This window comes from Panthera onca, chromosome E1 (assembly GCF_046562875.1).
Source record: "Panthera onca isolate mPanOnc1 chromosome E1, mPanOnc1 haplotype 2, whole genome shotgun sequence".
Classification (NCBI taxonomy): Eukaryota; Metazoa; Chordata; class Mammalia; order Carnivora; family Felidae; genus Panthera; species Panthera onca.
The window spans coordinates 45,994,554-46,022,408 of record NC_138352.1 but is presented as its reverse complement, the minus strand read 5'-3'; the positions used below and the strand labels follow the sequence as shown (position 1 = coordinate 46,022,408).

General features: G+C 50.2%; 1 protein-coding gene and 1 long non-coding RNA gene across 8 annotated transcripts in view; one reads left to right on the top strand and one right to left on the bottom strand.

Annotated features, from left to right (window-relative positions):
* MSI2 (musashi RNA binding protein 2) overlaps window positions 1-25,431 on the top strand; it is a 390,574-nt gene extending 365,143 nt beyond the window's left edge. For 2 of the 7 annotated variants that reach the window (XM_078437347.2, XM_060646506.3), the window contains 3 exons: window positions 18,135-18,343; window positions 20,574-20,646; window positions 23,109-25,431. In XM_078437347.2, the coding sequence (XP_078293473.1) occupies window positions 18,135-18,343; window positions 20,574-20,615 (251 nt within the window). In that variant the 3' untranslated portion in view covers window positions 20,616-20,646; window positions 23,109-25,431. The remainder of the gene's footprint in view (window positions 1-18,134; window positions 18,344-20,573; window positions 20,647-23,108) is intronic. The other 5 variants (XM_078437349.2, XM_078437350.2, XM_078437351.2 and 2 more) reach the window with 3 other exon arrangements.
* On the bottom strand, window positions 34-7,449 carry LOC132687897 (uncharacterized). The gene is made up of 3 exons (XR_009614318.3): window positions 5,119-7,449; window positions 4,093-4,262; window positions 34-3,062 (listed from the first exon to the last, which is right to left on the bottom strand). It is a non-coding gene; the product is annotated as an uncharacterized LOC132687897 (long non-coding RNA).
* Window positions 25,432-27,855: the final 2,424 nt, after the last annotated feature.

Genomic DNA, 27,855 nt, shown 5'->3' with positions numbered 1-27,855 from the left:
GTGAGGGCAGTGGTTTGGATTTTCAGGCTATTTTATTTCTGGGTGACATTACGGGTGGGTCTGTGTATCAGCCGAAGAGCTTCTGAGCCCCCTGCCCACCCCCAGCCCATCTCCGGCCCCAGCCAGGACCCCTTACTGTACTTTATACTTGCCAGCTTTATTCCAATCTAGTAACATGAGTTCCTGACGGTGGTGGTGAGTGCGAGAGTCATGTTTCTGTTGTCTTTTCTCTTGCTTGGTTGGGGCTGCGGTGAGAGAGTGTCTCTGAGGCATACTTTCCCGCCTCTCTTACACTAGGATCTGCACACCTCCTCTCAAACACTCTTCTGAGCACGCTCAGCGGGAAGGTTTGTCCACACCTATTAATCCTCTCTCAGTGTCCAGCTTCCTGTTAGTACCAGCTGGTTTGCATGTTTTTGCTTGTTCAGATGAAACAGTTCAAGAAACAAACTCATATCCAACTCTCAAGAAATGTCTTTTTTTGTACACTTTCGTTTTCGATTTTTTTTTTTATTAGTTACAACTCCAACACACCTGTTGTCCAGTAAAACATTTCACACCTCCCCTGCCTGTTCTTAGAGTGTATGTATCTGTGGGACTGAACTAAATGCATGCACTGTAGTAGATGTCCTGGTAGCTGTAGCTGTAGTTGTAGAACATGCATTGTTGAGTTGATATTACAGGGTCCGCGACAGCCCGGCACGGCACGGCTGTCTGAAGGATAGCGTGGGGGACCAGGAAGAGAGGGGGCTCCATATTGTCAACGTTGCCAAGGGGCTCGGATCCATGTTCTCGCCATCAGCCACCACCACCTCCCCTCACACTCCCCGCTCCCCCGGTCCAGCGCTGGGTCACCACCCTCGGCTCTAGCCTTCCTGAGATCTCTGTTGATAGTGACCGACTCTCGCGAAAGAGAGCAGAACCAGGATTGCAGGGAGTCTGAAAGTTCTTCCTTGTTCTTGTCTTCCTCGTATGGTTCTTGAACAGAGCAGGTCTTCTCTTATTTCTTAAGGCCTACCATCAAGGCTCCCCCGAGCCCTTTTCTCCGTTGAGTCCTTTGCCAGCTCACATCCGGCCCTTCAAGGAGACGGGTCCGTGTGGCAGTCCTGTCTGTGCAGTCTAGTCCCCAGGGTGGAGGGAAAGTGAGACGCTGCGGGGAAAGGGATTCAGATCTTAAGATGCTCGGTCTGCAGACAGGAAATGCACTGGGTCCTAGTGAAGGTTAGCGTTTCTTCTCACTGTGGGTGAAGATAAGGGAGAAGCCTTTACCTGAAGTCTCCAGGGGGCAGGGTGGGGGCAAGTAGGGTCAGAGTGGCAACATTCCTAGTATAGAGACTACTGGCACAGCTTCGTGGGGAGGAGGAAGGGAGGGGACAGGTGGGAAGGGGACCCTGTGACGTGCAAAGAGGAGACCACAGTTTCCCTCCATCTTCCCAGAAGACTTCGCAGTCCTGCAGCCTCTGCGGAGGCTCAGGGACGTGTGCGGTCAGTGTCTCTGGACACACCATCTCCCCTACATTTGTGATGACGCACTGTAAGGGAGTGCCAGAGGTCTCTTAGAGCTTTGGGAGATGGCCCTAATCTTTACAAGTTGCTGGCACATGAAGTCACAGCTGCCACCTGGGACCTGCTCTTTAAGTCGGGCCAGTCGGTGGCTCTGAACTAATGCCACGGGAAGACGCCGGTGGAATCTGAACCTTCAGGGCAGAAGTTATCTGTTATGGGAGACTGAAGCCCAGGAAGTCACAGAGTTCATGAAGTTCCCGAAAGAGCGCGAGGTGACAGAGTAGAATGGCAGCTCAACGGGGAGGAGTGGCGCCGTGGAAGTCCGTGGCACCGTCAGCACGAACAAGGATTGCCTGCGAGCAGGCCAGTCAGTCACAGGACGGAACGAGGCCCGGGAAGGCAAATCTGGGAAGAGCCGTTCTGCAGGGGGTGGTGGGGCAGAAGGCAGAGAGGACAAAAATCCCCCTTAGTGGCCTAAATCCTAAGTCTGGCTCTGCCAGGAAGACGGCTTCGCTAGCCTGTGACCAGACATCCTAAGAGTTTCAGTTCCAGTAGGCAAAGTGAACAAAAGCAAAATTCAAGTCAAGACATAGAAGAACTAGTTGAACTTGAACCATAGAGAAAATGCTTTGGGGAGGAGGGTAGGTGCAGGTGCTCATGAAGCAGGCTTGCCTGTCCCACCCCTCCCGGGGTATTTTCCATTTCCCCGTGGCAGCCTTCGCCTTATTTGTGTTCGGGGCTGAGGGGCGTGAACGGTAGCAGCCCACACACACTCTTCCGGCCGCTGGAGGGAGCCGGGAATCGTTTATGTCATTTGTGTCTTAAGCTTTAGGGTTCCCAGGTGTTGCTTTCAACAAGCAACGCGTTCGTTGAAGGTTTGCTCCGCGGCTGGCAGGAAGGAATATAAAGGCAGATAACATTTCTTGCCTGCAGTGGTTTGAGAATCTAGATCCCTCCTGCTGAGAGTCCTTATTTCCCACGATGCATTACTTCTCATCAGCTTCATTTAAAAAAGGAAAGTGGATCAATGTGCTGCCTCCATTTCTGAGGTCGGCTTTCCTGCGCTTCCATCAGCAGGATCCAGTGTCCGGGAAAGGGGGCTGCAGGGCAATCATCTCTTCTTTCCCACCCAGCCTCCCTTGTGCTAGCGGCAAGCATCCTCTGGGGCCTCAAGATGGCCAAAGCTGGGGGTAGGGTCCTGGGGACGCTCTCTCGCTGGGATAGAGCCACATCTGCATCCATGGAATAGAGCCAGCACACTGGCCCAGAGGGAGAGCAAATCCGTGACCTGTTATGACCAGCTGCTGCAACCAGCCAGACTTACCCAAAAGACCCTGCCCGAACACATGCCTCCCAGTCCATGGCCTTGCGTTCTGGGCATGGGCACCTCGTTTCTCAGTTTGTCATTAAAATCTTCATTCCTGGGAGAGCCGGGTCTTTCACCAGAAAGAGTCCAGCATTGGATTTCAGTAACCCCAGTGAATTTATAATAATGTGCTGAGCTGCCCGCTGCTGACCTCAGCTTCATTCATTTTCCGAGGGCTTTGGGACCAACCCTGTTGAGGATAAAATACATCAGCTGTAATCAATAATTTTGTAATAGAAACACCATGCACTTGATAAATCAACTCTAGTGCAATTAGTGACTAGCCTTGAAGCCCAGACCTGAGTAGAAGTTAATCCTGAAGTGAATGGAGTGGGGGAATGTTAATGGTCTTTTAAATCAGTGGAATCATTTTCAGAGGGTGACACATCCGTGCCTGTCCCCTGAGCTGGTTGGCCCTCTCTCTCATGCTGGCTCGGGAGCCCAGGCCCTGCTGTGTGCAGGAGGGGTCGAATGTGTGACAGGGCCCTTGGAGGCTCCATAAGAGCGTGTAAAGCACACTGGAGATGGGCAGAGGGACCCCTTATTTGCCCCCTGGGCTGGGTGGGGCCACTGCAGGGTGTGAGGAGCCCCAAAAGCTGCTGACCCCATATGTTGGTGAGAATCCTCAAAAGAACACAGGCGAGGGTGCCTCGTGGTCCCTCATGTTTCTGCAGAGGTTCGACTGCCGTGACCAGAGCTAGCCCATGAGACAGGCAGGAAGGCAGAAGGTTTGGGCCTGGCTTTACATGTTTGTTTTTAAGAGAAAGCTGATGTGCAGATTGGCTGTGTGACTTACCCAAAGTCACACAGCTAGTCACCTGGAGAGCAAGGCTTTGGTCAAGGGTGAAGAACCCTGAACTTCACCTCCTTTAAGGAGCCCTGCAGAAAAACCATGTTTGTTTCTGAAGAACTCACCTGCTGCCCAGATGTCCCCGACATGCGGGACGCGCTGGGAGAGCCCAGCAGCCTTGGAACCGGTGCTGTGTCCTCTGAGGACTCAGGCCCCAGGACCTCACAGTCTCACCTTTTCAGGTATAGATTGCTGAGCTGGGCCCAGGGCACATCTGCCACGGAGTCGAATTCAGCAGATATTTATTAAGTGTGTAACAACAGTAATTATTATTACACGTGGCAGGCACTGTCCTCGGCCTTGAGTCGGGGGGCTTTGGGGCGTATCAGAAAACCCAACTCAGCCTGGTTAAGTGTTATAGGGACTTTACCAGCTAACATTCTGGAAGCTCCATGGAAGAGTGGGCTTCATGTGTAGACTGCTCCGGGGAGTCGGCACTTCTCTTAGCTCGGTCCTCCTTTTGGCTTCAATATCGTCTTTATGTTGGCTTTCCTGTGGTGCCAAACGGCTACAACAGTTTCCTGCTTCATACCAACCAGTCTAGAAGAAGAGGGGGTCAGATGGTCCCAAATTCTAGCAGACCCCAGAGCTTTGTGCCGTTTGACTAACGCCTGGCTGGTGAGAGCCAATCGCTGAGAGTGGGATCCATACCCCCACCCTCAAACTGAGGAGCCCAAGAAGGATGGATTTCCAAAGGACAGTCTGGGTGCGGATAAAGGTAAGGTAAGGTAAAGGGTAAGGGAGCGTGTGGCTGGGTAGTCAAGCATGAAGCCCACCACAGCCGTGGAATCTCCTAGATGAAGGCAGAGCACAGTCTCTGCCCTCGGGTATCTCCCAGCCTCGTGTGGAGGCTAACAGGTACTTATAATATGATGCCATAAGTCCGGCAACAGAAGGGGCACAGAGGAGGAAGTGATTGGCTTTGGGAAGTCAGGGAAGGTTTCACAGGGGAGTGAGTGTCTCCACTTTGAAAGGACAAACAGGAGCTCCCCAAGAGCCAGGGGAACAGCATGTGCAAAGCCACCAGAGCCCAGAACAGTAGAGTAAATCTGAAGCCCCGCAAACGGTTCACTCTGGCTGGAGAATAAAATGCAGCAGGGTGGGGATGGGGCATGGGAAGCAGCCGCCGATAAAGCCGGAGGGCTGGCATAGCCAGAGCAGAGGGCCTTTGGTGACATGTTAAAGAGCCTGGATTCACACACCGGGTAGCCTCGGAGAGGCCTGAACCAAGGAAGTGACATCAGATCTGGATGTCAGACAAGCCTTGACAGGCTAGATTAGATTTGAGACTAAAAAAGCAGGAGGACGAGTGACAGATCATGGAGAGTAAACGCTCCATGAATGTTCATGCTATCACTGCCCAGTAAAAGAGAGGCTTCGGGTCTTTTGCTCTTACCCATTAGCTGATTAACTCTGGGCTCAGCATCACACTGGGGTCTGGGGTGGGATGCAGAATTTCAGGGCAGGTCCTTGCCTTCAACAAGCTCCCAGTCTTTGGGGGCGGACACAGCACACAGTTGTTACAAGAGCTGGTCTTCAGTGAGCCTACGTTCCCGCCTGATCGGAGAGCACTCAGCAGGCAGGGAAGCTCAGATAGGAGGCAAGACTCAAAGTAGACACTGAAGGGTGTGGAGTGAGAGGTAAGAGGACATTTCAGGTGGGAGAACTTGGATAAAAGGTCATGATGAGCATGGGATAAGCAGCCAGTTCCCCGGGGGACAGTGGCAGGCTGCCTGATGGGCACTGGGGGTACAGGCTTGCTGAAGTAGAGGCAGGCTAGATTCTGGGAGACCTTGAAACCCAGATTGATACAGTCCTACTGGTGGGAGAGAGAGGTTCATACGCTTTATGGCGGTGGAACTTGGTAAGGACAGAACCAGCTAAGGAAGATCAGCCTGGCAGCGGTCCCACAGAACACAGCTCGACCCCTCCCTAATCCCCCTGGCTGGGGCTGGGTTTGTGATCTGGAGCCAGGTTAGGGGAGCAAGGCAGACACGGCGGGGAGAGGGGGGAGCATTTGGTCACAGTACTCCGCCTTAGTTTCCTGTGACTCTTCTTTGCTTCTGCCAACAAGTTATTATTCATTCCCTGCTTGGGACTGTTGGTTCCCACTCCTGTGCCCTCATGGCAGCCTCTGTCTGTCCTTATCTCTGCTCCCTCCATTACAATTGGCTCAGACTGCCAGGAAGCCACACCTGATTAACCCTAGCTGGGGTGCCCCTCCTCAACACATTACTGTGTCCTCAGCCTTCTTCCTGATTGGTGAGGTCTTCTGGATGAAAGCCGGGATTCTGACTCTATGGAACATGTTTTGCATGTATCCCAGAGTGGTGCCTGCCTTCTCCAACAATATAAACCATCAGTTTATATTTGCCTCCAGGAGACAAAGTCAGCCTCATTCTTAGTGTAGATGAGTAATTATTATGCAGTCGGAGAAAGCAGAAAATAAAGGGGCCCTTTGTTCCTGGATGCTTATTAATATTAATAAAAAGGTCTCCCCTTGCCAGCTTGGGATCCTGCAGCACAGGAGGTGGGCAAATAATGCTTTTGAACAGCTATGATTGGCTGTTGGAATTAGATCTGTCAGGATGAGAGAGCCACGATGAAATCCACTCTGTGGCATGGATAGGAGGGTTCCAGCCAGCATCTCAACGTTCACCCCCATCTGGAGGTCCCTTAAGGGAGGGATATGTTCCAGGTGATTGATAGACTGCTAGAGTCACTTCCCAGCCAAGTTTAATACGAGATGCTAATAGAACATGTTAATAATAACTCCTGCATGAGTGAGCCAAGCACGGGGCTAGGCCCACCTGCCCTACCCCCATTTCATTCTCATAATCCTATGAAGAGGGCACTATCATTCTCATTCCCGTTTTGAACATTTTAAAACTGTGGCTTAGACAGCTTGTAGAGGTGGTGGAGACAGGTTTGGAACCTGGGTCTGTCTCATCACATCTGTGCTCTCAACCATGTCAGCAGATGCCCCGTCGCCCCAGCCCCTTGGATTCCTGAGTGGAGGTCCGCATTCTTAACACATACTCAACGGAAAACCGCCGCTGCCCATCAACTTAATTCTCCGTATCCTTGCGGGGAGAGAGAACCCAAGCCCGTTTATAAGAGGCCTCAGGAAACATTATATGCACATATAATGCATATATGCCGCAGCTTCTGCTGTTGCAGACTTAAGGTCATGGTTCTGTCTGGCTTTGGCTGACATTTCTGATCTGGCTTTCAAGTCCCTGCATCCTTTTCAGACCACAGGCAGACAAAGGAGGCCCAGAGGAGGCGTGGTCGGGTAAGAGGGAGCCAGCCTGAAGGTAATTGTTATTATTTGAAAGGAGACTTTAGCTAAAACAAGCCTGAAGGAAGTTAGCCACTGCCCAAAAGAAACTAGGCGATGGAGCAAGGGAGGGCCTCTTTGAGCCAGACAGACCTTCTCCCGTTCTCTTTCTCCGGAGGGATGAGTCAAACAACCCTTCCTGTGAGCGGTGAGGGCTGAATCTGGAAGGTCGCTGGGAAGCCGACGATTGGCCGACCAGTTGCTGGGGCTTTGCTTTGGGCCAATGCTGTGGAGGGGCGGGGCCTGAGGCGGGAGCAGCAGGATCCTTGGCCAATCGTCCTGCAGTGAGGCTGGGCTCCCGGTACTATGGCAACCGCGAGCAGGGGCTCATTTGTTTTGTAGATGAGTAATTACTACGCAATTAGAGAAAGCTAAAAATAAAGGGGCCCTTTGTTCCTGGTTACTTATTAATATTAATAAAACGGTCTGTCCAGGTCTGTGGTAAGCAATCAGTGCAAACCTGTGTGCCTGTGGTAGAGCACTGTGGGAGGCAAAGGCTGCCCAGCCCCACTCTCCGTTCTCTTTCTGGAAGTTACTTCTGACTGCAACCTGCAGCGGGTTGGCTTTCCGGGCCTTGGGGGAAAGAGAGGCTGTCTTTCAGACACGCTCAGGATACCCCGGAGTCAGGGGTCAGTTAGGCACTGACCCAGGGAAAGGTCTGGCAATGTCAACCCACTCCCAGGGAAGAAGACTAGAAACAGTAGCAAAACCAGGAGAGGTGGAGGGATGTTGGAGGATCCGGTTTTGCTGTGTATCCTTGGACACATTGTTTGACTTTTCTGGGTCTAGATTGTTTATCCCCAGGTGCATGAAATAGTCTTTAAACCTCCCACTGAGGCAGCCCTGAGATTTCAATGTCTCCCAGATCACCTGCCTTGAAGAGAAACAAGTCAGGCTTGGATATAACTTGCTGGAGGGTTACATCGTGTCCAGGGACTGGCCCCACAGCAGTCTGTGCTCTGGCCTTGGGGACAGAAACAGTTCAGAGGCTTCCCTTTTATCCCTTCACCTTCCCAGGATACGGGGTTGCCTTGTGGATTGATCAGATAAGAATGATAATTGTTTTTTAAGAGGTTCAGAGCGTGGAATGGGATCTTGGTTCTGGTCTAGCTTCCATAGGCTAGGTGATTTTGGGGCAAAGGGTTTCAGACTAGAGGGTGATTAAGGACCTTTCAACTCTGTAGCTCTATATTGCTACAGTTTCCAAACCTCTCGATCCCTTGTCATGGGGAGGTGACAGTGACAGTGCCTTAAGAGCTGAGAAGAGTGACTGGAGAGAAAGCCAGGGGCTTCCAGGTGATGAGAATGCATTTGAAAACAGCACTGCAGTTTTTTTTCATGCGTGAAGGCCTGAAGTGAGAGGGACAGAAATATTTCCAGAATTGTGTATCACTGAAAAAATCTGTTGTCAGATTTCCATCCTTGGGCGTGGTTGGTTAAACTCTTAGGTCTTGGCTGTCCGGATGGCATTTATTAATAAAGGTGAACCTGTTAACAGCTACGGTCGGTGAGCAAATCTAAGACTGGGGCACAGTGGCTCTTGAACTTTGCTGCATGTTAGGATCACCTGGAGAATTTTTGAAAGTCCTGGGGTCCAGGCCACACTGCAGGCCCATTAAATCAGAAGCTACCACCGTCGACCCCAGGCCTCAGTGGCCATTAAAGCTCCCTTGGTCAAGTCCAATGTATAACCGTGGACTCAAGTACCAGCAGGTTCTTGCCAGATGTAGAGTCTCACACCATCTCTGTGACTTTATTATCAGCATCCATACCTCAGAAATGGATACAAAGAGCCACGCCAGGCAGCTCTCCCCACCTCCTCTAATGACCAGGAGAGCTGGTCTGGATCCTCAGCCTGCATGCAGCCTTAGAGCCCAGGGCCGTCCTGCCTGGCACTGGTCCTCCCAACAGGGCCAGGAAGTCCATCCCTCCAGGGCAGGCTGAAGGGGTCTTCATCCGCAACACATTCTAGGACAGGCCGGTCCTGGCTGAGATTAAGAGCGTGTCCATATAGAACCAAGGGCCCGGAGCAGCCATAAACACGGAAGCAGCCGCCCTCCTTGACTGTCTGATGAATGGGGGCCTTTTGGTAAGGTCGGAGTTTGTTTGTTATTAAAGACCTAATTAGAAACATGAGAGGGAGCTGAATGGCTCCGTGCTTGGCTAATTAGTGACATGTATGCACCCGCTTTGAACTTCAAGGACACAGAGCTATTAGCGCTTACATCAAAAATGGATTAAACTCCTGTGCCTTTATAATCATTAAAGACAGGCTGCTCAAGTGGAAAGCCTTTTGTATAGGTCCTCAAGGGGCTGCCCTTTGGGCATCCTCTCCACCCTACCCCCTGGTTGTGGAGCCCCGGGCAGTAAATACTGATGGTCCTGGGGCAGTCCAGCTCCCCACAGGACTGCCCTCAGCAGAGCTCCGTGGTCTTCCCGGGACTGAGACGACCAGCCCTCTGGTGACGCATTCTGCAGCCATACTGCCTGCCTGCTCTGTGCCCAGCCTGTTCCGCAGTGTGGCCCAGAGGAGGGTGGTCTAGTCCTTGGGGAGAGAGGCAGTCCCCTACCTCACACGGCGGGCATGGCCCAACCCCAGGCAGCCCCTAGTCTGATGGGGGAGACACTGCCACCAGGGAGCTTCCCATTTGGAAAGGGCAACAGAGCCCACACTCTTCAGGAGCTGGAGCTCCAGCATGGGAGGTCTGGAGCCTTGTCTGAAGCAAAGAAAGATCCAAATAAACACAAGATGTCTTAGACTACAGGGAAGGGCAGCTGAGCAGCAGATTCTGTTTGAAGAGCTGCCGGGAGTTGCCTGGATGTCCAAGTTCGAGCTTGTGTTTAGTCTGGTCAGAGACGCTTCGGAGACACGTTCCCTCACTGCTCCAGCCCTCGGTTTCCTCATCTGTAGCCCAGGCTAACAGGACCGATCTTAGAAGTTGTTAGGAGTGTGAAAAACGATGGTGCTAAGCACCTACCAGTGTACCTGGCACACAGATGCTCAGTAAATATTAGCTCCCTTTCCAGCCTCACAGAAGCCACAGCTTCTAGAACTGTGTGCCTCATGCCTCCAGACCCTATTGTGCCCACAATAGGATGAGGTTTTCCCCTGCTGCACCTTCCCCAACTGGGCCAGGGTGTTATCAAATTCTTCCCAAGCTTTCATCATGACTAAGGATGCTACAAGTGTAGTTCTGGCCTTGGATTTCTGGGGCCTCGCGCAGAGGGCGAACACTGAGCCTGCGGTGAATGGAATCACTTGCAAGAGACAAGCTAGGACCCGACGCCTCTGGCTGAGGGCAGGCAGGCTGGGAATTAGTGAGTGAGCACACACGGCCCAGCAGCACCGAGGGTGGCTGGGGTCACGTGGGGAGAAGCCAGACCGGTTTCTCTTTTGACAAGATAGCGCTGGATGCAGTCCCCAGCTCAAAACAAAAGCAAGGGACATTCTCAGGATTAAACTAGGAGACGCTTGGAGCAAGCCTACTGTTGGGGAGAGAGACAGAGATGCAACAGAGATGGAGAGGGAGTCCTTCCTGGCACCATACTCCCTGTCTTTGTTTCCTTTCAGTGCTCAGGTCAGGGACGGTTGGGTGGGAAGCAGGGGCCAGCCAAGTGGCCGTGGAGGCCGCGGCCTGTCTTCCCGGGGCCGTGTGCGCAGCAGCTGGCAGGCTCGGTGCCGTGTTTCATGGGTACCGGTGATTTCTGGACCGTCTCCCCATCTTGCCTCTTGCAAGTTCTAACCCATGTGGGCCTGGAGTCTGAACCAGTTAATTTAAAGAAGAGGCAGCAGGATGTGAGTGTTAAAACCGCTTGCTTCAGCCAAACCATAAATGTCTGTCTCTCAGGTTGATTTCCCCTGTTTTCCGAGGTGCTTTCGAGGTTCAGGGCCAAGGCACTGTTGAATCAGCCATTTGCTGTGGAGAGAGATCACGAACCGCACCTTGCATCTGAGACCAGAATCCTGATCGGGACAGCTAGCTGAGGTCCCATCAGTGGGGAAGCCATTGCAGAGCAAGCCCCGGGCAAGCCCGAGACCCGTGGCGTGGCCTTTCCTTTCCTGACAGCCCTCTCCCCTTTCTTCCTTAGACACATGCAAACAAGGTCTATCCCTCAGAACCCTTAGGGTCTGGGAGAAACGGGAACCTGACAGTGACTCCATTTACCCTCATGACAAAGCCTGGTTTCTTGGGCTACCAGGCTCAGGCCCACTCAAGGCTACTCCATGCCCAGAATTTACACCATGAGCAGATGGCAATAAACCACTAATCCCTCTCCTCCCCTCCCCCACCTTCCCAACTAACCCTGGCCTGGTCCTTTGTGAGGAGGAGACACATCCATAGACCCAAATCGGGGCTGGTAATAAGAGCATCAAGATAGAGAGTGAATGAGCTATTCTCTGTCGAGATTGTATCTCAACATAAAGTACATAGTTTTAGCCACAAAGCTCTCAGATGGGTTCATTCTGGGTTGGGTGATCTGATTGGTAGAATCCATCTCCAGGTTCACGACTAGCACATGATGTGAGGGCTTCAGAGCCAGCTAAAGAGTGAAGTTATCTCCAAGAGGGGTGTGCTTTGACCTGAAGCCTAGACCATTCTACGTAATGTATCGGTCCCAAGTCCTCGGTTCTCCCATCCGTCTGTTCCCTCCTTGAGCTATGCCAGCGTTAACCGGCAGGCCTCAGCATCCACCTGGTCTGAAGCAGGTTCGCTTTTGAGAGATCAAGCAGAAACAGCAATCTTCTAAGCCTGTGGCACTGCTGTAACCGACATTTGGAGTATTTGTGACACTGACTTTCCTGTTAGCCCCGGTGGATGAGCAGACACTCTCCATGGGTCCTGTGTGGTATTTAAGATGAGCCAGGCATCTCTGGATATGTCCAGACTTGCTGCTATCTGGCTGAGTTAGTACCTCCCGGTAATATGTTTGTTTGTATATTGAGCCAGGGAAAAGGAAACATCATCACGTTACTCTCTTAATCCTCCCCTAGTTTTAAAGTGTTTTTTCTCCTTCCCTTCTGAAATAGCTTGAATTTTAGCAGAGCATAAACACAGACACACACACACACACACATACGTATATATATATACATATATAGTATATTAAATTGATTGTCCCTGCATCTGGGTCCCTGAACTGATTTGATTCTAATTTACTGTGTCATACAGTTTTCCCAGGTTGGATGTAATTGCTGGTCCCCTCTATCTATCTCTCCCACCTTTAGGCTAAGCTCTAGAAGGCAAGTCTAAGCCAGGATCCCTGGGACATAGTGGCCCGGCAGACTGCTGGACTGTAATCCCCCCTTGCTCTGCTGGAGACATGCCGTAATAACTCACAGCTGAGTATTTCTCCTTCCGTTAGCAGGAACAGGATTATCTTTTCATGCGGACCTTCCCCGTTTGACCATCGGCCTTAATTTATAGCAGGCACTACTTCTGCGGGGCACAGAGACTTCGAAGTGGGGTCCTCAACTCTGTTCCCAGGAAGGCCTTGGCTGCCCAGCTGCCATTCTTCAGAGCCCACGAGCAAGGAGTGGCTGGCTGTTAAGAGGGACCCATGAAGGTCTCCACTGTTGACAGCCAGTTGGTACTATGGACCCGGCATCACTGAGCACCCAGTGTTCTAGGGGAAGAGAGGCAGGTCTCTCTTCTTCTGGAGAACATAGGGCCCCGTGAGAACCTTGAAGGCACCCCACCTGTTCACATACCCCGCCTTAAGGAGTCCCTCGCTAATGTGGGAAACAGTCCCTGCTGCTATGGAGTTTTTAATGAAGGCAGATAGAAGCACAATACGGACGGGGTGAAGGGAGAGGGGAGAGCTGGAGGGGCAACGACCTCGACCTCTTCTCCGGCATCCGCCTGGCAACACAGCCCCTCCACTCATTCCTTTTTCAGTTTCTTTACATTCTTTAAAACAAGCAAAACCTCTAAAACTCAGTGTAATGAATGAACACAGCCCTGCCCTCAAAGAATATCACAGGGGCTTCTGTCCCCAGCCCTCCATTCTGTCAGGAGCTGGGGGTTGGGAACGAGAGCCGTGAAACTCCCTTCTCCTTGGCCCTGAAATGCATAGTGTCATGAGTTCTCTTTCGGCAGCATGCTGCCTTCTGAACTGGACTAGGCGAGGATGGGCCCACCATTGCGTTCGTCTGGCCCTAAGCAGCACGTGCTGTGGAAATGTGCCAGGGGCCACCAGGGCCTCCCCCCTGAGATGAAACCTGGCAGCAGCAGATAATTTGCAAGGCAGATGATTGAAAATGTCTTGAGGGCTGGCCCTGCCCTTGGGCAAAATGTGAGACCCACTAAACCAGAACGTAGGTCTAATGTGGGGACCTGGGGGGGGGGGGAGGGGGGGGAGGCCTGGCTTATCCCGGATATGTGGGCTGAGCTCATCTAGAAAAGATTTTGTCAACAGTTCCTTCCTCTGGATCAGTAATAATCCAATTTTCAGGCCTTGGAGCCAGACAGAGATGCCCTCCCAGGGGCTCCCCCCTCATAGTTCTGGGCTCTTGCTTTCCGCCTCCGGTCCAGTGGCAATGCTTAGAAATCATGCGGATGGCTGGACTTCCATACTTTTCCTAGACCTACAAGGAGGCTGCTCTGATTCTCACTCCTACGACTTCCCCACCCCCAGTGACTAATTGCACTCTCAACCCAACCCCTTCTGACCACGGTTGGCCAGAGCCACATGCAGACTGTGTGCCCGCTGGAAGGCAGGCATCTCCCTGGGCTTGCTTTAAAAGCCTGAGGTACCCATGAGCTTTGCGTCCAGCCCCTACAGGTGAGGATCTAAGCCTGGAGGATGGACCTTTGCTAAGGTCTCTGGAATAAGAATCCCTGGCGTTTCCTGGGTCAGCCATCAAGGTGTTTTATTCCCTTGATAGGCAAGAAGTTCCTCCTTTTATCCAAGTCCAACTTTAAGCTTTAAGTCAAATGTGTTACCTCTTGCTGGCCTCAGTGAGATTCCACATCCTTGCTTCTCCCGCGCCTCCCCCCCACCGGACCCTTGTCTCAGAGTCCTTTCATCAGGTCCAATGTAGATGAACTGGACCCTGTTGTAAATCACTTCCTGATTTGTATGGCCAGTGAATTGTATTTTCCTATATCAGATTTTCCTAAATCTGCCTATGGTACCTGCCTTATTGGGCTCTGCATACACAACCATTTTAAAAATAGTTTGTTTTCAACTTGACCGATTGCAAACCATTTTCTTTCTCATCGCAGCCCACTGAGAGGCAGACTAAGGCAGGCGGCACTCACACGGTACAGATGGGGACTCAGGCCCGTGAGGTGTTTACCCCGAGGCATACAGCCCTAAGGTCAGGGCCAGGGTCACACTCAGGTCTTCTGACTCCAAGTCCAGTGCTCCTTTACACCACAGCTGCCTCCCTGAGCATACGGGCTGCCTGGACCCGGAAAGCCCAGAGGATGCTGGGACTGGGGGTGAAGGGTGAGGGGTGAGGAAGAACCTGTCTGGGATTAAACTGCTGCTGTGGATTCTGCCCAGAGCAGCTGATGGAGAAGTAGCCCTGCTCCCCACAGTGAGCCCCCAAACTGCCAGCCCGGTGCAGGGCTCGCCCCATGCCACTTAATACTTACAGCTCCTGCTGCAAAAATGCCTAGGTGTTTGCAAGACAGTGTCCTCTCCTGGGATAGGAGGCATAATGTCCCAATTCATAAAACTCAGCAGTGTTTATTCAGCAACACATACTGAGACCCCTCCCTCCCGACACACACGGACACACACGCCCCCATAGCTGAGCAGTAGATGGGGTACCCTTGCCCATTGAGAGCGATGTCCCATCCCCTCTTCCTGACCCAGCCTGGCTTGTGGGGCTGTTTCTGGCCTCTCAAAATGAGGCTCAGCGTCTGAGCAAAGGCTCCCTCCACCAAGATACTTCATTGAGCATTGCCTGAAGGCTGATTGCCATAGGATGCACCCTCGGGTCAGGGACTCAGCGTCTTGCTTTCTCCGCCTGCCTCTCCTCTCAGGTCACAGCTCAGAGGGAGAGACGTCCTCACATGACTCCCCTTCCTATGTAGCCAGCCAGTGATCAGTATGAACGTCCCAAAAGAAGAACCCTATTTTGTCCCTAATGCCTTCCCAGGTGCAGCTGCTGGCAGGTCTGAGTGCAAAGTGGCACTCCCCACTCCCTCCTGAGCAGGCAGTGCCGTTTGCTTGCTAGGAGCCTGCCCAGAGATGCACGGGTGTCCGCATGGCATGTTTGGGGACTTTAACCTGCTCTCTGGAGCCTAGTTCTTCTGCCTACAGAGAGATAAGGAGGGATTGTTGGCCGCACAGCACAGAGGTGTGGCTCCTCCACCCCCCCCCCCCCCCCTCCCCAGCCCAGAAGCCTAGAGAACGGGAACAGGCCCAGAACTGGGTGCTTACTGCCTGCCAGCTGCGCCCTCTGGCGGGGACCCACAGACCGATCTCTCACCCCTGGCTGGGAGGAGAGCCGCAAGGTGACTTTGAGCAGGGATCGGGCGCTATGAGGATATGGGAGTTGAGGTTTAGAGCTGCATTCTAATAGGGTGCCTTCTTCACAGTGTCATTCGCTGGCAGGTGACTGAGCGGGGAGGGGTGTTGTTGGCTAAGAGGAGCTGTGTATTGTGAAATCCCTTTCAGGCCGGCTGGTGAGCTATTGTCCCCCTGGGCACACAGGACTGGGAGAGGTAGCGGGATGGGCGGTTACCACTAGCCCTCTCGTCTTCTAAGCGCACGGAGGAGGATGTTTCTGGACAGCATCCTTCCATGGGCATGCTACTTCCTGTCTCCGAGGCTGCTTCTGCTGGTTGGATTAGTCTCTGGGTGGCTCTCCCTGATGGAGAGGTACGAGACCAAAACCCCCCTTCTCCTCAGCCCCTAGGTAGGTGGTCCTGCCCACAGTCTTCCTACATCTGCCTCTGGCCAGAGAAGTAAGAAGCCAAAAAATCTTTCCATCTTTCACTGCGGGCCCCCTCCCCTCGCCTCTCTTTACCCCGAGACAGAATTAGCTTGTTATTTTACATAGCAAGGGTCAGCTGCCTGGGTAAACCAGGAGTCCACTGTCTGAGCTCTCCATTTTCCTTAGCCCAGAGGAAAAAAAAAGTGTTAGACCAAGATAATACCGCCTTTAAATATCTGGGCTTGATATTTGCCTCCATGGGTGAGAAAGGCCAAATGTTATCTGCAAGTTTAAACTTATGTATTCAAAATTCCTGTCCCCTTTGTCTGTGGGTGCGTTCTCAAATCAGCCATTCACTTACTCTAAGCCTCCGTGATTTTTTTCTCTTCAACCTGTTTTCTCCATTGGCCAGTTTACTCATTTCTCTGCTCCAGCTTCCAAGGGGCCTCAGGGCACCTGGAGGTATCAGTTTCCCTTTTCTCCGCTCAGTCAGGAGCCAGACGCGGCTGGTTGCATCTCCTTTGTATCTTCGTGCCCCATCTCGGTCTCCAGCCAGCCTGGCTTGGGCGTGTGGTCAGTGTCTTCCCATCTCTGGGGCAAGGCCGCGGCCCAGGTGGGGCTGCAGAGGTTGAAGGCAGCTGGTCATGGGGCAGAGAGGGAAATGCCAGGGGAAGCAAGGGGAGAAGATCATAGTGAGAAGCAGCCCCTTGGAGCCAAAGTCGTGGAAATGTGTCCAGTCCAGATCGTCTGGTTCTTCCACCTGGGTGAGCTGTAACCCAGAACTGGCTGGCCCCAGACTCACCTTCAGTTTTCAAAATCAATGAGAACTTATTCTTGGCGATTTGAAAAAAAAAGGTTTTCCCCCCCTGTTTTGGAAAGAAAAAGTTTAAGCTACTAAGGGGAAATGAAAAAATGAGACAAAATTAACCTGGTTGACAGGCCCTCACTGAAGGAATGATGGAATTGGGGGAGGGGGGCGGGGCTGAAGATCGGGGCCCAGTAGTGTCTCCTCCCGCGGCCCCTCCTCACCACCACGGTCAGGATCTATGGCTGTGAAGTCTCTCCGTAGCACAGGGGCATTCCTAGCTCTTGGTCTCAGTCTGAGTTTATATGAGGATAACGAACAAAGCAGGCATTTCGGTCCGATGTGCTCTAGCTGTGAATTGGTTCAGTCAGTATGCTCTGCATTCATACTTCTTTGTCTTTTTTTTTTTTTAAACAAAAGGAAAAAAAAGTTTAAACCCCCCCTTTCCTTCTACTGCAGGAGGTGAGTGTGTGGGTGTCCTGTAGAACCATTGGCATTCACCCAGCTTCGGCCCCAGCCTCCAGATTTCGCCACCCCCACCCCACCCCCTCCCTCCATCCCCTGCTCTCCACCCCCAAAGGGGACCCCTGCCACCATCATTACGGTTATGTCAAGATGCCCAAATTTTCCATGACATACCCCATCCTCCGACCACGTTCAGTATTGACGACTTTCATACCGGGCTATGAATGGGGGGTGGGGGGGAGGAGGTAGCCAGTGGGGAGGGGGGAAGTGGTTGGGGGGGCTGGAGAATGGAGATCTTCTTTTGTCTTTAAAAAAAAAAAATACAAATTTGTCATTTAATGGATCCAAAAACAAACAAATAAGAAAAAGTAAAACAAACAAACAAAAATTTTAAATCCCTTCCCCAACGATTTTTTTTTTCCTGGACACAAATTGCTTTGTTTCCTGTCACGTTTTAATATCAATATTAACACAATGTGTAGTCTAAAACTAGTTCCTTTGTAGTTTGCATGGGATGTGAATGCTGTCTCAACGTGCCCAGATCTAGACAAGACTGCATGAGCACCAATTCAGATGTGAAAAAAAAAAAAAAATCTCTCTCTCTCTTTTCCTCTCTCTCTTCCATATATATCTCTATTTCTATTGTGATAATTTGGTGGGCAGTGAAGCACCTCGGGTTGGTTGCCGTAGTGTGTTGAATGATTGTTTTTTTATTCTCTCTATTTTTGGAGCTCCGAGCTTCTTAGTAGTAGCCTGGGCTGAGTATTCTTGAGTCCCTGCTAATGTTTTCGCATGGCCTTGGTTGAGTGTTAGAAGTTGGGCCTCAGCTGTTTTTCTCGAGTGTTTGGCTTGTAATGACCGGTGCATGCCTGGCTTCTGGCCTCATACCCAGCTCTATTCTCTGCACACCAGTCCTGAATAGCTACAGTGCTCAACCGAATTTTGGCGCGCCCGCTTCCCCGGCAGGCTCCAACCCCGCGCGGCCCGGAGGCTTCCCGGGGGCCAACAGCCCAGGACCTGTCGCCGATCTGTACGGCCCTGCCAGCCAGGACTCCGGAGTGGGGAATTACATAAGCGCGGCCAGCCCACAGCCGGGCTCGGGCTTCGGCCACGGCATAGCTGTAAGTACCCGCCTCCCCTGCCCTCCTGCCTCCTCCTTCCCACCCGTCTCCCATGGGAGAGTGTACCAGAAGAGCCCAGGGTTGGGGGCTGAGGAGAGGGCAGGGGTCCCGTCCACATTGCGCCAGCCACCTAGGGCTGAAGCTCCTCCGTTTAGCTTTTTCCCGAGCAGCCGGCATGCGGCCATGCGATGATGGCACGGAAGGAGCACACGGGCAAGGTCAGGTTCAGATCCCCACTCCGTCACCTCCAGTCCATATATAAACTTCACGTCCCTGGTTACAAAATGACAATAAGTACGCCTCCCTCAAAAGATTGTGTGAGAATTCACGGAAATAGGATGTGTCACCTGCTAGCACATAACAGGTCCTCGGTATCAGCCCCCTGCTTGATCCCTGCCTTCTGGAGACTGCCATGAAGGCCGTGGGACTTCAGAGCTTGGGGACCACCCCCCCCCACCTCAGGACAGCAGCCTTGGTGGGCAGAGTCCCCCGGGCCTGAGGTCCAGAGGCAGCGCTTGGCCCTGGGACACAGTGTGGGGTTCAGGCTCCCTCCCAGGTGGTCTCCTTGGCTAATGTTTCTTACAGTTTCCAGGTTCCAAGTAAGTTCCCAATTGCGTTCCTTAGCTGCAGCCCCGCAAAGGCCAAATGCATTTGATATTTGTAATGCTCTGTGGTTCTATAATCTAACTAATCCAGGCAATGGAAATTTGCTTAACAGATTTGCATGCTGTTTTCAGATTTGTATTGTTCTTCCCCCTCCCGGTGTGTGTGAGCATGAATGTGCCTGAGCCCACTCGCTCGCTGTCCCTTCCATTGGGGAAACAGAAATTCGGCCACCCTCCGTCCTAGCCAACTTCAGCATTTTGGAGGCATTTTGGTTTGGGGCTAAGATGGGAGTGTCTGCTGTGCCAGGTCCTGTCCCTGTCAGGAGAACCCAGCCTCAGGGCCGAGCTGGAGAGAACACAGCAAGTGCAGACAGTCTGGGGCACCAGGTCACCACCGTTCCCTGCATCCCACCACGGCACTGGAAACCACACACACCTACACACACGGGCACACGCCCGGGTGCACACACACACTCTTAACGCATGCATACACACACACTTCGTCTCACAAGCTGTCTTACACATGCACACACACTCTCACACATACACACTCCCTCTCCCTCTCTCTCCCATGCACACACTCACACACACACTCTCCCCCCTCTCTCTTTCTCTCTCACACACATACTCGCCCTCTCTCTGTCTCTCTCTCTTTCTCTGTCTCTCATACATACTCTCTCTCACTGTCTTTTACACATACTCTGTCTCACACACACACACACACACACACACACACACACACACACTCACCCTCTCTCTCTTCCTCTCTCTCATAGAAACTCTCTCTTCCTCTGTCTCTCTTACACATACCCTCACACATACTCTGTCACATTCTCTCTCTCACACACACATGCCCTTTCTCTCTCTCTTCCTCTCATACATACTGTCTCACATACACACACACACACACACACACACACACACACACGCCCTTTGCCACCACCCCTGGCCCATGCAGTTTGGGTCCTTGTCCCTTTCTTCCCAAGCCAGTATCACATAAGTCAGCGGCCCCAAGGGTCAGCCCCCCCGGATGAGCCCAGGCACCAACTCGCGAGTATGATTATTCGGGGTAGAGCCGCATCAATTCGGGAGACCGCCTGTCACCATGTGTAGAGCACAACTCATTTCCGTTTTCAGCGCACAGAAACACAGACCCTATTTGTTCTGGAAAACCTGGGTCTTTTGACCTGTGTCCTGTTGATGCTTCTCGGAAATAACCACGTGTGGCATCACGTTGTGTCTGCGCAGGGCTTGCTCTCTCCCCAGCTGGAGCTGTTGGGACCGCGGGGCAGAGACACTGTTATCTTTGCTCTCCGGGGTTCAGGGCAGCAGCGCCCGTCATTTCGGGCACAGACTTCCCTTCCCCATCACCCACGCAGCCCCCGTGAATCTGGCTCTCGATTTCCCCCCTGGGGTGAGCACACAGGCTGGGGGTGGGGAGTGGGGGCCGGAGGGCTTGGAGCGGGGAAGGATGGCCTCCCGGCCCCTGGTGGCGCGGTGTCTCAGAATTACATATTCATGCTGGCAACCACAGTCTAGTCCTAGAGATAATTTCCTTTCCCCGAATATGACAATCTGTTCCCGTGTATAGCGTGCTGATGACCTTAACAATTGTGCAATTTTAGGGACCTTTGATTGCAACGGCCTTTACAAATGGATACCATTGAGCAGGTGCTTCTGTTGCCATCCCACTCTGAGGTATTACCTTCCCTGCCATGTGTCTCCGCCCCGCCGGGCGTGGCGTACGTGTACGCGCACGGGCGTGCAAGTACGCGCGCGCCTGGTCTCATCGCGCCCGCACCTTTCTCTCCTCTTCCCCGACCCCTTTTCAGGGGGGTGGGGGCAAAAACTCCAGTCTTTTACTCTCTCATCCCTTTCTCCAGCTTTAATCGTGGCCCCCACCTTTTTTTTTTTTTTTTTTTTTTTTACTTTTTTTTTTTTTCTTCTTGATTTGGTTCTTTCGGTTCCTTTTCTTTATCTTCTCCACCCCTCATCTTTCTCCGTCTTGAAATACGATCAAGAGTGTAGGAAACTGGAAGGTGATCTGGGGCTGTGCCTGTCCCAAGGGGACAGAGGCAGGAGAACCCTGGGCTTCGGCCAGGCCCCCCAGGGGGCCAGTGGGCCAGGGTCTCACCCCTCCAGGGTCCTGCGAGATGGCCTTTTAGGTCCCTGGGCCCTTTCAGTATCCCGGAGCTCGCTGGCTTCAGCCAATGGGGTTCCTGCAGTCAAAACAGCCAGACTCCATCTTTTAGTGAAAAGAAAACATTTTTGCCAGTAACTACTGAGTAATTATCCAGATTACCGCACGAAAAGCAAATTAAATTAACGACATCACCTGCGTAACGTGGATTTGGATCCCTGCCAGTTTCCTAACCTTTTAAACTGAGCTCAAGTTAATTAAACATTTTTTAAATCACTTTGATGGGGATATGGAAGGGGCGGAGTGGAGGAGAAGGGGAGGTTGGGGCAGTCAGTGAGGGAGCCTCTTGCCACAGTCTCACTGGAAAGGGAGTATCTGTTGCTCTTGGGAAGGACACCGAGAAAGAAGAGGGGTTCTCTTATGAGCGCTAAATGGGTACTGTGTTAGCATGTTAGCTGGGGGGCTTGAAGCATGGGTCTGTCTCTCTGGAAGAGGGAGGGGGACAGCTGAGGCCGGGGATGGGTCCCAGCTGGGGTAAGAGTGCCTCTTAAGTTGGGACATAAGAGAAACAAGGCTGGAGATGGGTTTGCAGTTAGTAGGACGCCTCTCTCGTAGAAAGGGTCCCTCTAGGCCCCCAAGTCAGCCAGGACCCTCTAGGGTGGGCTCAGTGGGGGGACCAGGTTGAGTTGAGCTCCACAGATCTCTTTTGGATTTCTCTAATGTTGCTGCTAAGGAATCACCTCAACTAATGCAACTGCCTCTCTTAACCAAATAAACCCCGTGTGTGAATTCTCCCCGCCCCTCCCTCCACTTCCCTTCCAGCACTGACCCGGCCAATGCTGGCCAGAGCCAGAGGCCACTAACAATTTGAAGGAGAGCTACTCACTACTAATTAAGCTGGGTTTGGGGGCCCAGGGGAAGTAAGGTTCCTCTGAGAGCAAAGTGGACCCTGGGGGTTGGAGGTGGCTCCTGCCCTTTGTGGAGTCAGGTGACAGAGGGGTTAAACCACCCCCCCCCACCCCCAACCCCCCTCCCCGGGCACAGCAGGTCCCTGCAAGGTCACACACTGGGGCTGCCCTGCCCTGTCCCTCTCCTGGAAATGAGGGTGGCAAAGGGCTTCCCAGCACAGCCCGCCCTCCAGGGGCCTCTAAGCTTCTGTCGGAATAGGGGGAGGGCAAGGCTTCTAGCCCATCCTCCCCTCCTCCGGCTCTGGGACCCGCTTCCCACAGAAGGATGACATAGCCAGGAGAGTGGAGGGAAAACCCACCCCCTCCGAAATGGATGAAGCCAGCCAACTGAGTCACATGTTTGAACCAAAGCACACACTTTGTCCCTAACGGAGGTTTCGTTCTCTGACCTTGAGTGCCACCCGCAAAGGACTGGTCCAGGCTCACAGTCAGTTCAGGGAGACTCAGGAGGTCTGTGAGTCCCGGGCCTGTCTTTATGTCCTATAACCAAAGCTGGGTATTTGTTGTGTGTGTTTTTCCTGACCTCGAGTCCTTGATATGAAATATAATTTTTTTAAGATTTTTTTTTTTGTAATTTGCATCTTTAGTTGGCACTGACTGTATCTAATAAAGTTGCAGGTGTTTAAACATTTAGCTTTGAAAAACCAGAAGTTTAACCAGGAAAAAAAAAAAAAGCATCACTGGTCAGTTTGCAATTCACCAGTGTAGCTGACCAGCCGGCGCGGCCACATTTGCTGACCATGTTTCCTGCCATGACCCCAAGAATGCAACAGCGCCGTATCAAATCGGCAAAATAGCAAACCAGCAACATGAGTGGCAAAGCCGTCCGCTCGCCAGCGTCAGGCGGGGCGAAGGTGTCAGATTTCCCAAGCTGTGACCCCGGGAAGCTGTTAGCCTGGCCATTTTCAAACCTACCTGGTAGCCCAATGTAGTCATACTTGGAAAGCTCTAGTTAAAAAGTCGGGGTCAACAGTACGTTTGCCTGACACGTCTTCTCTGTCTTCCCACTTCATGTTCTCCTCTGGGCGCCCCCGACCTTGCGTACCCTGCAGAGCATACCTGGATGTCCAGGCAAGACTGGGCGAAGTTTCTGAGTGGCCCTTTGTTTAGGTGATGTCATCAGACCTGGACCCCCACCAGCCTCACTCCCCATCGCAACCAGAGATGGCTCACTTCGGATCGAGGGTTGACTACATCTCATCATCTCACGAATCTGCTGTAATATATGACAACAGCTTTTAAATGTGTATATAACCCATAATTTTGGTTTTGTTTTGTTTTTTTTTGTTTTTCTTGATGGTTTCCCCCTTCCTCTCCCCTCTTCCCCGTTCTCCTTTTAAATCTCTTTGAATCACATTTGGTAGTGATTTTGACTTAGTCCGGTAGTCATATAGCTTTAATATCTAGTTAAAAGCTAACCATAGTATAATTGTTATATTAAGGTATTATTTTTTCTTAAAAAAAATTTTTTTTTGGCTTGTTTTGATTCTGTTCTCACTTTTAAAGGATGCTGAGATGGTAATATGACTCTCAATATTTTGGTACCAATTCTGAGACTGTATGGATTTTCTGGTGCGGCTTGTGCACCAGCGGAAGCAAAGTTGTGAAGTGTGGAGTAGGAGATGGGCATAAGCTTTCTACTTTGCGTTGTCTAAGAAGTGAGATGTAGTAAGCTAATTAACAGACTCTCTAGCGGTTCTTTTTTGTGACGTCTCTTTGTTAACCTAAGTATATCTATTTTCGGCAATAAGGTAAGGACGACGATGTTTTGAGTGTCCTTCTTTTCTATAAGTGCTTTTTTTCTGTTGAAAGAGGTGATATTATAAGGTTTTTTGAAATTGTGAATTCTAAAAAAAAAGAAACGTTGTAAATACAATTCCATTAACTACATAGAAACTATTAAGAAAGAGAATCAAAAATATTTTTGTGAGGGAGTCGGTCCCAGGCAGTTCGATGCTCTGTGGGAAGGAGGGGAAGGAATGGTAACCAAGTCAGTTCGGAGGCGGAAGGACACCCCGCTGCCGGGACGACCCCGGGGGAAAGTTCGAACACTGTTCAGCTCCTTCTGTCTGTGTGATAGACCTAAGAACTGTATTCGTGTCATACCAGCATATTAACCTCTCGTCTGTGCACAGCTTCAAATGTTACCGTCTAGTTAGATTTTTATTTAAAATATGAAAAACTGCTTTTCCCAAGACGTTTTTTAAAAACAAAGCTACAATTTTAATATTTAACATATTTAAAGTTTCAAAGCACACCTGTTTGGCTTGGGTGGGGAGGGGTGGGGGGACATTCTTTTTCAGTCTTAATTTTTAAATATTTGATCATTTTCTATCGTCCAACCATTTCAGCACCTCCAAAGGTCCCTAGGACACTTTGCCTCTCTTTGCCCCTCCCTTCCCCCCACCCCCCCGGCCCCCAGCTCTGGGGGGGCCCCACCCCCCTGGGCCAGGAGCGGAGAAGCCTGCATTAACGAAACCTTTTCTCCATTCACTTTCTATTTCCAAATTAGGAAAGCAACCTTTTGGTTTATATATTTTTTTTTAATACCTCAGTGCTGCAAGTATCACCAGAGAGGCTATGGAAGAATTTTTTTTTTTAATTTATTGTAGATGTAAACAGAATTTTAAAAATAAAAAGTATAAACATCGCTGCACTGTGACTGGTGGGAAAAACTGACAGTTTCCTGTTTGCACATGTTTGACATTTGGCTGTTATAATATATGGTCCTCGGTTGGGGAAAGATACTTATGATGAAGGATATTTTTTAATTTAACTTTTTTTTAATATTGGTAATAGGTCGGCAACAGCAACTATAGAAGTACAACTCAATAGATGGCATTAAAACATATTGTAGTGTGGATATATATTTTTTTCTTTTTTAAAATGTGATATTGACGTTTTATTAATATTTTTTAAATTGTTACGTTTATAAATTTGGTACTTAAGGCACAGCCAGTATGAGACACTGAATGCGACGTTTATTATAAAGAGCTGCTGCACTCCTATTTTTATAAATTTTACTAACAAAGTAGACTAATGTAGACATTCACAGACATGGTAGGGCAAAAGCATCCTCAAACAAAAGGCTCCAAAATGCGAACTCGGAAGGAAAGAAAAAAAGCCTTTTTCAATTCTAATTAAACAGCAATGACATTTTTTTAAAAAAAAATCTTGTTTCTCCAATTAAATGTTAGGTTGTTTGGTGAGGGTTTGTTTTGGTTTTGTTTTTCTTTCTTTCTTTTTTTTGTTTCCAAACAACCACGTTAAGTAAAATGCTGGGCGCTTTTAAAATATCAAAACTTGTTCAAGTAATAAAATTAAAAAAAAAATAGAAGTTTTATTAAAACACACACACACACACACACACACACACACACACACAAGAAAAAAGACAATAAATTCCCAGAAATTCAGTGTCTAGACTAGGGAATTTAATTACTATTTTGTCCATGTTGGTGATGTACTGTACTACCCTTCCTTTCTCTGCAACCCCCATCACCTCATAGAAGACTCTTTGTTGATCACTGTCTGTTAATAATGTATAAAAATGGCTATCTTGTAAACGTCCTGTCCTGGTACTAGTGTAGTGACCTTTTTTCTTCTCTTTCTTCTAGTACATATTGATAGATATAACGTAATTAAGGTTTAAAAAAAATTAGACATAGTTACTCAGATTTAGGACCAGTAAGGATAGAACTTTCTCTTATTTATGAAAAAAAAAATGCTAATAATTTTGGGGCAGTTTTTTCCTTTCGATTTTTTTTTTCCAATTTCAACTTTTTATTTTATTTTTGCTGATCTGATGTGGTTTCAACGAACCCAAGGTCTCATGATGTTCAAATGCCGGCAGACTCTACGGCGTTTTGTAGATACCCACCCCCCCCCCAACTGTGAAGGGGTGTGCCATACTACCTTAAATGCTAATGCTAGATATGCAAAACTGGATTTTTTTAATTTATTTTTTAAAAGAGGGAGGCATGGTATATTAAAATGATTTTACTAAGAGAAAAAAATATTTTTTTAAGAATGCTCAGAAGAAATTGATAATCTGTGTGAATATGTTTTAGATGTTTATAATACCTTTTGAAGAGACCCAGTAGCCCATAGCACAAATCTCGTGGAAATCTGATATGTTTTAATGTGGCTACCTAGGTTAAGGTTCACGTTCGTCCCCCCACTCATCTAGAAGTCCATTTTGGAAGATTTTTGTAAATTATTTTAGCACTGATGTTCAGCCTTGTCTTTGTTTCCGTTAAGCTCAATGGCGAACATGGGAACCACCTTTCGCCTTCCCTGGGGGAGCACCCCTCTTGGCTGATGGCTTTTCCCCGGAATCATAAAATAGCCACCGGGTGACTTTCTGGCTTCCAGATCCATCTGCCTGGGACCCCCGAACTCCTCTCCTCCCAAGCAGAGGGGAGGGAGTGGCATTAGCTCCCGGACCCATTCCTGGTTCTACCTGGACATGGGGCTGACGGGGATGACCAAGCCTTCGGTCCCCTTCCCAGGAGCTTTCTCAGCCCTGGTCTGTGGCCTTCCTCACACCCATCGGGAAAACCAAACAGCCTTGTGTTCTATCCCAGTCGCTCATTGGCTTGATTCGAAAGAAGCCCCGACAGGCCTTTGCGTTTCTATCCTTCATACCCTTCATCTTAATTTGAACTCGTAGCTTGGACTTTAAGGTAGCATGGCTCTGTTGCTGTCAATCTGATGTTTCGCTGCACAGCAATTCACAGCCAGTGAATGTTACACACATCTTGCTAGACTAGTATAAAAATCATTGGGTAATTGTTGGTTCTAATGACCTGAAAGGTGTTCAGTTTTTGTTTTCAGTTTGTTGTTTTTGATTTTGGGTTTTTTTGTTTTGTTTTGTTTTTGAGGGGGGGGGGGGGGCCTTTTTTTTTTTTTTTTTTTTTTGGTTCCAAATAGAAAAACAAAACCTATTTTGATCTTTAGTGCAAACGAGGGCTAGGGACTTAGCCACCACCACCACCACACTGTTTCATTCTGCCATTCACTCACTGCAGCATAATCAAGAATAAAGCAATATAGTTTACTACATTTTTTTATTGAAGGTCAGCCATGCTTTCTGTATTATATTGCATATGAAATTGTTTACAAAAGAAACACTAACTCATACTTCTCTTTATCCGTTGGGAGTGGCACACAGGGACAGAGGGAGACTGGGGGGGAAGGGGTGGCGGGGAAGGGAGGGGAGAATTTTCTTTCTTGAATGTGCTTCACCAGCCGGGCTGTCTTCCAAGGAAGACAAAAGCAAGGAGGTTGGGGCAGGAGTGAGCAGAGGGACGGAGGCTGGCAAGCACATTGAAGAGAGACCCTGGTGGGCTCCCCCTGCCCTCACCCTAAACAGAAAAGCAGAATCATCAGCTCAGCCCAGTCCTGGGCACAGACACTACACAAGGAGACGCTGTACGTTAAGCAATACTTTAATACTGTAATATGTTTGTTTTCTTTTCTTTTTTTTTTTTTTAAACCAAAAAAAAAAAAAAAGTAAGTAAACTCAAACAAAAACATATAAATAAAACCCACCCCTCTGGGGGAAGCAAGCTTAATTCAAACACTTGGCTATCAAATAATCAGAATGTATTGTCTCAGACAGGCTTTCATTTCCGGGAGGCAGGGGCACAAGGGGGGAGGGGGAGGGGGCCTGGGAGACAGACGTTCCGGAGCCTCCCTAGAAGGCTCTCTGCTGTATTCTGTACATACTGTACCATCCTGTGTGGAATCTGTGAGTGTCCTCTTGAGTAGCGTGGGCTAGCCGATCGGCCGTTCATG